This window comes from Henckelia pumila, chromosome 4 (assembly GCF_033568475.1).
Source record: "Henckelia pumila isolate YLH828 chromosome 4, ASM3356847v2, whole genome shotgun sequence".
Taxonomy (NCBI): domain Eukaryota; kingdom Viridiplantae; phylum Streptophyta; class Magnoliopsida; order Lamiales; family Gesneriaceae; genus Henckelia; species Henckelia pumila.
The window spans coordinates 37121201-37130953 of record NC_133123.1 but is presented as its reverse complement, the minus strand read 5'-3'; the positions used below and the strand labels follow the sequence as shown (position 1 = coordinate 37130953).

Here is a 9753-nt window from a genome sequence, read left to right as displayed (position 1 = left end):
CATATATATAATACTCCAAAATTAATATTTGAACTCTTCGTCTTTATATCACTCATACATTATCAAACTCATTATTTATCAATGTAAATAGACAACGCATCACAATGAGATGTCACAAGATACGAAGCACTAGATCGAATCTACTATCTAGTAGGATTCCTAACATGTAAAATCAATATTATTACCATTACATATAATTATGGTAATATCCACATCTAGTTTCTACTTTTGTTTTCCTTCTCTTTTTCATTTTCTACATTGTTTGTGTCTTGGTCAATCACAATAATAACATCTGAGATATCCGTTTGGGTCTGAAGTACTTTGCAAAATAAGACTACTCGGTTTGTGTTTTGATTGAGACAGGACATGAACAAAAAATTTTAAATTGAGGCTAGAGTTATACTCTTTCTCCCTAAGACGAATTTGCCCAACACACGGTGCTCATGGATCATATGACAATTGTCTTCCAAGATACAACAACTTAATATGAGCACTCAAAATTACAAAATCTGGTGAACTTTGAAGATGCTTTTTGAACTTTCTGACATGAATTAAGAACGTAAAAACTGAATGCAACAATATGAACAATACAATGTTACTTTTATCCATATTTAATGCATTCAAAAAATGGCTGCACAATTTTCAAGATATAGTTAATAGTGGTATATTGGTAAGTGTAAAAAAATCATTACTAATTAAATATGGTGTGTGCACATATATATATATATATATATATATATATATATATATATATATATATATATATTTGGGACAAACAAAAACAAATGTCACATATATAATTAGGACGGAGAGAGTATTACTATCGTTAGTATAATGATTTAAAATGAGCTACTTTTTAAAAGTAGATCAAGGGAGTGTTTGGGAGTAGGGATGAAAAAAAATATCGAATTTTTGGTATATCAAGGTCACTGTACCGAAAAACTATCGAATTTACCGAACTTTTGGTATACCGAAGATTTCGGTACGGTACGGTAAGTGGTAACGATACCAAATTTTTCGATACGATAACTGTACGAAATTTGAAAATTTTGGTATATATACCGGAACATCGAAATACCGAAATAATATATAAAAATTATAAAAATATATAATATTTTAAACTATAGATTTATAAACAAAAAAAAATATATATTTTTCGATATAAAATGATATACACTGATACTTTACCGAAATCTAGGTATAACGTAAAATTTTGGCATAATCGATATGCTAGTATTGAAAATTTTGGCACACAAAAAATCGGTATGATATATGCCAAAAGTTTCAGTACGGTATCGGTATAAAGTTAGCCAAGGTACGTAGTAATTCGATGTCATTTTCTTTTATACCATAATTTTCGGTACGGTATGCGCGGTATGCAGTTTTAAGTATGATAACGGTATGATGTACTATCCTATATTCCTATTTGGAGGAGATTTTATTTATTTCAAAGTGATTCTTCTAGAGATTATTTTAAATTTGGTGATAAGAAAATGTAAGAAGTGTTTGGAAATAAAAGCCTAAAATTAATATAAACTAAAGTTATAGTGTTTGGAGAAAAAATTGCTTTGACAATAATATCCTTAAGCTATAACATTTCAATTTTTAAATTATCTAAATTCGGTACTTACATAATCAAATATGTATTTATATAATAATTATTATAGTTTGTATCAAAATAAAATTTTTAAATTTTTTAACATGAATGCTTAAAAATTTATATATATAAGATTTAATAAAACTAAAAATAAATGAAAAAATTGTATGAATGCACAAAAAAATTGTAAAAAATTATAGAAAAGAAAATTATAAAAAATATATTTTTTTTAAAAATAAAATGCTTGAAGATTGAAATTTTATCAATCACAATAAAATTTAACATTTTAAAAAATCTCCTAAAATATTATAAAAACTGAAAATAATTGTGGAATTTGATATATATATATATATATATATATATAGTAAGGATACGTGCAAATGTCAAATATTGTAACGTAACTTTAAACCAAATTGATCTAAAAAAAAACTTTAAACCAAATTAAGCATCCACGGTCCACCTACTAGAATCCAAAAATTGTTTCCTAAAAGTTTTCTCAAACACTTTCTAATTTTACATGGAATCGTCTAAAATAATTTTCTTAATCAAAAAATTATCCGAACACTCTCTCCCTTTACATGGATAGACACTTGAAAACACACAAAACTTGTCAATCTGTACATTTTTATTTATGATTTTAATTATATATAATAGTCTCTCAAATCTCCATGAATACCAGCACTGTGTATGTGTGTCTATATAATATGGGTAGATAGATGACAAAAAATTAAAACGAAAAGTAGTTTGCAAGGAATGGCACATGCCGCTCCCATTCTTCCTCTTGAGACTTGCCAATGTATTAGCCTTGTATAAATACCTCTCCTTGTTGCATGCACCAAACCACCAAAAACCAAATTCATCATTTATATATATTTTTAATGGGTTCTAGTGAAGCCAATGGAAGCTTTGTCCAGACAATGGGAACCCAGTTCGTATTGAATGGGAAGCCATTGTACTTCAATGGTTTCAACTCTTATTGGCTCATGTACATGGCCTCCGACCCGGCCACTCGGGCCAAGGTGACCGATACCTTTCGGCAGGCTTCGGAATATGGGATGAACGTAGCCAGGACTTGGGCTTTTAGCGACGGTGGTTATAGGCCTTTGCAGTCGTCCCCCGGTTCATACAACGAGGATATGTTTAAGGTATGTATATATGTGGTCGTGTTAATTTTAGAGTACGTACCATAAATGATACATTAATAATTCATATTATATATATATATATTAACGCACATGATATAATAATTCGTTGATGTTATATATATATATAAATATATAGGGATTGGATTTCGTGATTTCTGAGGCGAAAAAATATGGTATCCATCTTATTCTAAGCTTGGTGAACAATTGGGAAGGTTTCGGAGGGAAGAAACAATATGTGGAGTGGGCTAGAGAGAGTGGCCAGTCAATAAACAACGAGGATGATTTCTTTAGCAATAATATTGTTAAAGGGTACTATAAAAATCACATCAAGGTATATATATATATGTGCTTAATTTATATATTATAATTAATAAATTAGTGTATAAGTGATGTAATAAATGTTGAGTAAAGTTTATAATAAAATTGCTGGCTGGTGTTTGCTGCAGGCAGTGGTGACGAGGGTGAATACCGTAAGTGGGATTGCATATAAAGATGATCCAACCATATTTGCATGGGAATTGATGAACGAACCTCGTTGCCAATCTGACCTCTCTGGAAAGACTATTCAAGTTAATTAATACTCGAAATTTGTCTCAATTTTTTTTTTATATATTACACATGAATTTATTACTAATTACGTATGTTCTTAATTAATAAATATAAATATAGGATTGGGTTGTAGAGATATCGACCCAAATAAAATCAATGGACAAGAACCATCTCGTGGAAGTGGGGATGGAAGGGTTCTACGGAGAGTCGATGCCCGAAAAGAAACAATTCAATCCAGGTTATGAAGTTGGCACTGATTTCATATCCAACAACAGAGTTTCGGGGATCGATTTTGCCACCATTCATCTATACCCTGATCAATGGTACGTAATATGTTTCTTATATCTAATTTTCATGTACATATATATGTTATTAATTAATTATATTAATTGTTGTACGTACATGATATATATAACATGTTGCATGCAGGGTTCCAGGAGCAAACGACGAGGCCCAAACGGAGTTCGTGGAGAAATGGATCGGGTCACATAGCCTGGACTCGAAAACGGTACTGGGGAAGCCACTTATGGTGACTGAGTTTGGAAAATCGTCGCGATCGTCGGGGTTCAGCGTGGTGGGTCGGGACTCGTACTTCGGAACCATATTCAACAGTGTTTACAGCAATGCTAGAAGCGGGGGTGCCTGTGGGGGAACTCTGTTCTGGCAAGTGATGGCAGAGGGAATGGAGAATTGGAGCGATGGATATGAAGTTGTGTTGGAACTAAGCCCTTCCACTGCTGCTCTTATTAACCAACAGTCTGCTCGTATTGCTTCCATCTCTACTTAATAATAATATATATCAATAACAAATGTTGTGCATCGTACGTGACCACAATATCGTATAATAAATCATGTATTATTGGCCTTTTGCCATGTAACTGCATGCATGTTTGCCTGCACTAATTAATATAATAAGAGATTTATATTTAATTTCCTGTCACATGATTATATTATATTAGCGATCGAAGCACATATAATTGCGTGTGTAATAAAATATATGATTTTTATGATATTTTATTTATAAATTAATATATTATTTAGTAGTCGAAAATTAGTTATTGAGAAAATAAAATAAATTTAATATACTATTATAATAATAAAAAAAAGATAGAAGAGAAAAAAGTGGATAAAAATGTTAAAACTGGAAGATATTTTTGGTGTGTCATGACATATAAAAAAAAGTATTCAAATGTCTTTAGCCTTTATATAAAGTATAAATATAAATTTAAAACGACTAGCTAGGCACGTCTTATATATTTTGTGGGATTGAATAATAAATTATGCATAACGTTAGGTTTTCAACCAAAGTCTCACGTTAGAAGATCAAGATAAAGACCATGAGTTAATATATGCATCGGTAGGAAAACCTTTGGGTAAAATCAAAAGCAAACTCAAAATGGACAATAATATCATACCATTATTGCAAGTAGTGATCAGCTTGGCTAGAGGAATATTGTTTGTACCTCGGCTAAAAGAATGATGATTGACCGAAGAATTCGGTTAGAAAAATTCTAGCAAGTGAACTAGGTCAAGTTATAATATAGTTGGACAGAGTTCAAGTCGATCCCACAGAGACTAATGTTCAAATACTAAGATATAGATTATTAAATTTAATCTAGGCTAATTAAAATGAGAGATTTTTTTATAAATTAGCTACTAATTAAAATAAAATAAATTATTCTAAAGCAGAAGTTTAAATTAAATTAAATGAGCAGAAAAGCTTTATGACTGATTCAAATTTTAGAAAAATGACCAGGAACACACAATGGTACCAGACATCAATAATTACCACGTATTATATTTAATTAAACAAAACTCATTCATATTCACGACGAAATTCCCTAGAATAATTATTAATCTATTTCTAGAATTAATAACCCTATTTTCATTTAGCAGTCCAATTATTTTTAATTGAATTTAATTAAACAAAAATGCATTCACGAGTTATGGAATTTCAGCTTTCGCCTAAAATCGCACACTGAAACCGAATACTATTTCTAGTCGGTTTAACCATGTGTTGATTAATATTTTTGAAGCAAATTTCAATCTTTTCTTTTTCAAGTCCAGATCGAACAACAGACATGCGATTAATTGGCCAGATTAAAAGCAAGAAATAAGCACAAATATTAATCAATAAATATTTCATAAATCAAAATTCAATAAATTTGTTCCATGAACAAAAATCAATAGTCTGGCCCTATTGTGGCCCCGGTCAAAAGACGACTACTCCATAATAATAAAATCAAACAAAAGTTTCATGTTTGAATTCATAATAAAATAAAACAGAAAAAGAAGAAAAACAAATTCTCAGCAATAGTGCCGAATCTTGCTTGCATTGGGCGTTTCTTCTCTTCCAAGCACTCAGCCGTCAACTCCCGAAAATCTCGCAAAAGTCTAAGAGTCAAAAGTTTCTCCCCGTCCAAAAGTCCCTTTCAATTACGGCTTTATTCCCTTTTATATGTCTCTTCAAAAGCCCTATTTTTCGTCCCAAATAATGTCTAATATTTCCTCCAAATAAAAGAATCCCGAAATTTCCAAATTCTGGCAATATATTTTTTTCCAAATATGCGAACCACACGGACCCCGGATAAGGGTCCGAATACACCTCCGGACATTTTTCTAGCTTGTGAACAGTAACTACACGGACCCCGGATAAGGGTCCGGATACCCCTCCGGAGGTCCTCTGTCTCGGATTTCTTCAATTGCATTGACACGGGGGTTGGTCCAAAAATGGCACGGGGTCCGGACATTATTCTGGGCCGACTCCTTCTTCAACTCTAAAATGCACGGGCCCCCTTCCAAAGCATGCACGGGGTCCGGACATTATACTTCTCTTCAATTTCTTGGCATCTTATGATTTCTCCGTGTTTTTCGGCCAAGTTCCGACGTGCCATCGCATTGTTTAACTTTTTCTTCAATATTTAAGCTTTTTCAAATTTTAGTCAAACCTACAAACACATAAAAGTATGACAATTTAGGCACAAAATTTGGAATAAAAATGTCAGATAATCACGAATACGACAAAATAGAGTGCCAAATAAGCTACACGATTCGTGCTTATCAAATCCCCCACACTTAGCTTTTGTTCGTCCTCGAACAAATCAGAAGAAAATTAGAGATGAAAAATATCCATGATTTACAACACAAAGTGGCACAATCAAAACCTTTCAATCTACCAAATCTCGTCACACCCAGTCAAAATCTCATACGTCAAAAATCACAAGCCTCTCTTTCGTCATAATTTAAAACTCGAACACTACCCAGAAAAGATCAACAGAATGAGACGTGCGTAGTGTGAGTGTCAGAACTTATACTCCTCAAAAGTTTTTCGGTTTAAGGATCTCTCATGTTTATTCACCAATCAAATTTTTTTTTTCAACGCCCCATATTTTATCCGCAAACTTAGCTAAAACTTTGATAGGATTAGGATTTCAATCCCCTCGTTTATAGCCCGGATGGAGCTTCAACCCCATTTTATCCGCATACTTAGCCTTGATTTTGGTGATTAGGATTTCAATCACTGATCTATGGCCCGGATGGAGTTGTTATCTCTTTTCTTTCTTTTAATTTTTTTTTCATGAGTTCACCCCTTCCCAATTAACAATTAATTTGCATAAGTCTGACAAATTTGCATGAAGGATGTTTGATAAAGTCAATACAAAACTAGTTCATATCAAAGTCTCTCCTTGCAACTACAGCTAATCTCATTCAGTTCTAGGCACAAAACAATTTCTCAGGCGGTCAAAAATCTAGCAAACTAATTGGTATGTCATGTAAACCACAAGTGTGAATCTCTTTTGATTTTGAAAATTTTTGCTAAGTGACGTGAAACAGAGTGTAATGAACAACCTACCCCCACACGTAGAATGTGACACTATCCTCAGTGCTAAGCTAATAAAAAAAATCAAGAAAAATACTAATAGCAAAAACACTTCCCTGAAAAATGTCGATGATCATGTAACACAAGGGGCAGGTGACAGCCTGAATGATAAGACGCCTATCAATACACGCGCTCTCTCCTACTCAATCATCGATTTACTCCGATTCAGTAAAAATCTGCACCCACAAAAAATTCGCCGAGTTTAACTAACGAAGAACTAAAATAAAATAAACAATAAAAACAAAACAAAATGAAATAAAAGAACAAAAGGAAAAGAAACTGGGTTGCCTCCCAGCAAGCGCTAAATTTATAGTCTATAGCCCGACTGTGCTTCCCTTTCAATTTTAAGGTGGATCATTTGATGTCGTGGATCTATGTCCTTCATCACCACGATTTCTGCCTATGTTGTCATCCACAATCACTATGGGTCCAAGTCCTTTTATATCATCGATGCTCCACCCCATTGTGCGAATATAATCGCGTAAGAGCCTAGCAAGCTTTGATTCTTCCCTACCTGCCAAATAAGATGACACAATTACAGGTATACTTGAATCTTCCAACGTTAGATATTTCAAATAAGAGGGCAAAGATTTAGATTCAAGTCTAGGAGGCTCTTCGACAGAAAGTTTTGGATTTTGCGAGATTGCAGTTAATTCTTTCGTCTTCAAAGATGAAGATTTCACTGCATTTCGTACCTCAACATTTCCACCTACACATGTACCACGAGCATCAACATTCAGACAAAAATCATTGACTTTAGGATAAGAGGAATTATTTTCAAACATATTAAACACAACTTGCTTCTCATTCAACCTAAGTATTAATTTCCCCTTCTGAACATCAATTAATGCTCTACTGGTTGCCAAAAATGGACGTCCTAATATCAAAGGAGTTTCACGATCAACATCCATTTCAAGTACCACAAAGTCCACAGGAAAGATAAATTCATCAACTTTAAGCAAAACATTCTCCACTATTCCCTTAGGATGTTTAATTGATCTATCAGCAAGCTTGAGGGACATAGTGGTAGGTTCCATTACTCCTATACCCAATTTTTTTGCAAGTGAATATGGCATTAAATTGATACTAGCACCTAGATCACATAAAGCCTTATCAAATGACATACTACCGATATCACAAGGTATAGAAAAACTCCCTGAATCTTGAAGTTTTGGTGGGAGCTTGTTTAGAAGTACTGCCGAACATTCCTCATTCAAAGTCACGGTACCCAAATTGGTCAGCTTCCTCTTATTTGCTAGAATTTCTTTCAAGAGCTTAGCATAACTCGGTATTTGAGCTAGGGCATCTGCAAAAGGGATGTTAACATGGAGTTTCTTGAAAATTTCAAGAAATTTTTTAAATTGATGATCAAAATTTAATTTCCTAGCTCTTTGGGGAAAAGGAAGACTAGAAATATCAACATTAGAATTTAAGTCATCTTCCTTACCTTTCTTACCTTTGCGTGGAGAGAAAATGACTTGTTATGGTATGTGCTCTACCTTGACTTCTTGATCCTCTATCTTGATTGTCATAGCTTGTTGTACAAAGATGACATTCACTTCCTTAAGATTCTTCACTGTGTCACTAGGTAGTGAGCCTAGAGCCAGGGAAGATAATTGGTTTGCCAATTGTCCCAAATGAGTTTCCACCCTTTGCATCATGACATCATGATTCTGCCATCTCATCTCGTTCCCAGCTATGTATTTTGCAAGCATATCTTCAAGATTTGACTTGTTCTCAGATGGGTTGAAACCCGGCGGCATAGAAGGTCCAATACCTTGTGGAGGTCTAACTATTTGCTGCGGAGGTCTTTGCTGTGCAGGCTGCTGAGGTGGATTAAAACTGTAGTGACCCTTACCCGGATCACTTACTAAACAGAACTTAGGCATGCAATTAACTTAATCAAAACAGATATCAGAATAAAACTGCGGAAACCATAGACATTATACAATTCCAAGTAAAGGAATCTGTAAATACCCAAATATTATACAACCAGATCAAATAGTTGTATCAATCCAATAACAACAGATTAAAACCTAGGCGAAGCTCCAGCTGGCCAACAACTGCCTAGCCCCTCTTGGATCCACCCGCCTCGTCCAATCGCAAACCTGCCCCCATGGAATAGGGTGTCCAGAAACACAGAGTACGAGACGTGAGCATAAAACGCTCAGTATGAGAGTATGAGTATACATGCATGCAAAGTGAACTCCCTATAAACTCGAGGTCAAGGATCAGATAACAGAGACAGACCGGGCCCTGGTATGTAGCACGCTGTGCCGTCGCTTTAGGAGGTGGCTCCCATACCATAATACCAATGGATATGCCGGACCCAAATCGATGGAAGTCCAACCACTAAGAGGATAGGGAAAAACCCTACTAACAGACATCTCGAAGGAGATAGCTCAGTATGCAAATGAATGCAGCATAAATCAATGACATATAAACCATGCAGTCACATAATACATGCATACTCAGTCAGGATATCTCGAACAGTAATTTCGTACCTCAAATCAGTGCAAGCTCTACCAACTCTAGGTCCACGCCTATAGTCTGCTCTACACTGCCAAATGATACTACTATCA

General features: G+C 34.2%; 1 protein-coding gene across 1 annotated transcript; it reads left to right on the top strand.

Annotated features, from left to right (window-relative positions):
* The first annotated feature begins 2464 nt into the window (after positions 1-2464).
* On the top strand, positions 2465-4216 carry LOC140867041 (putative mannan endo-1,4-beta-mannosidase 9). The gene is made up of 5 exons (XM_073272110.1): positions 2465-2742; positions 2879-3073; positions 3189-3311; positions 3412-3614; positions 3721-4216. Exons 1-5 carry the CDS (start codon positions 2476-2478, stop codon positions 4076-4078), a joined length of 1146 nt encoding a protein of 381 aa, XP_073128211.1. The 5' UTR covers positions 2465-2475; the 3' UTR covers positions 4079-4216.
* The last annotated feature ends 5537 nt before the right edge of the window (positions 4217-9753 follow it).

Bases quoted from the DNA above. Each gene is read 5' to 3' on its own strand.
- LOC140867041 (XM_073272110.1), top strand. From the start codon at position 2,476: ATGGGTTCTAGTGAAGCCAATGGAAGCTTTGTCCAGACAATGGGAACC. The intron at 2,743-2,878 runs GTATGTATATAT...ATAAATATATAG, and splicing joins ACAACGAGGATATGTTTAAG to GGATTGGATTTCGTGATTTC. The intron at 3,615-3,720 runs GTACGTAATATG...TGTTGCATGCAG, and splicing joins CATCTATACCCTGATCAATG to GGTTCCAGGAGCAAACGACG.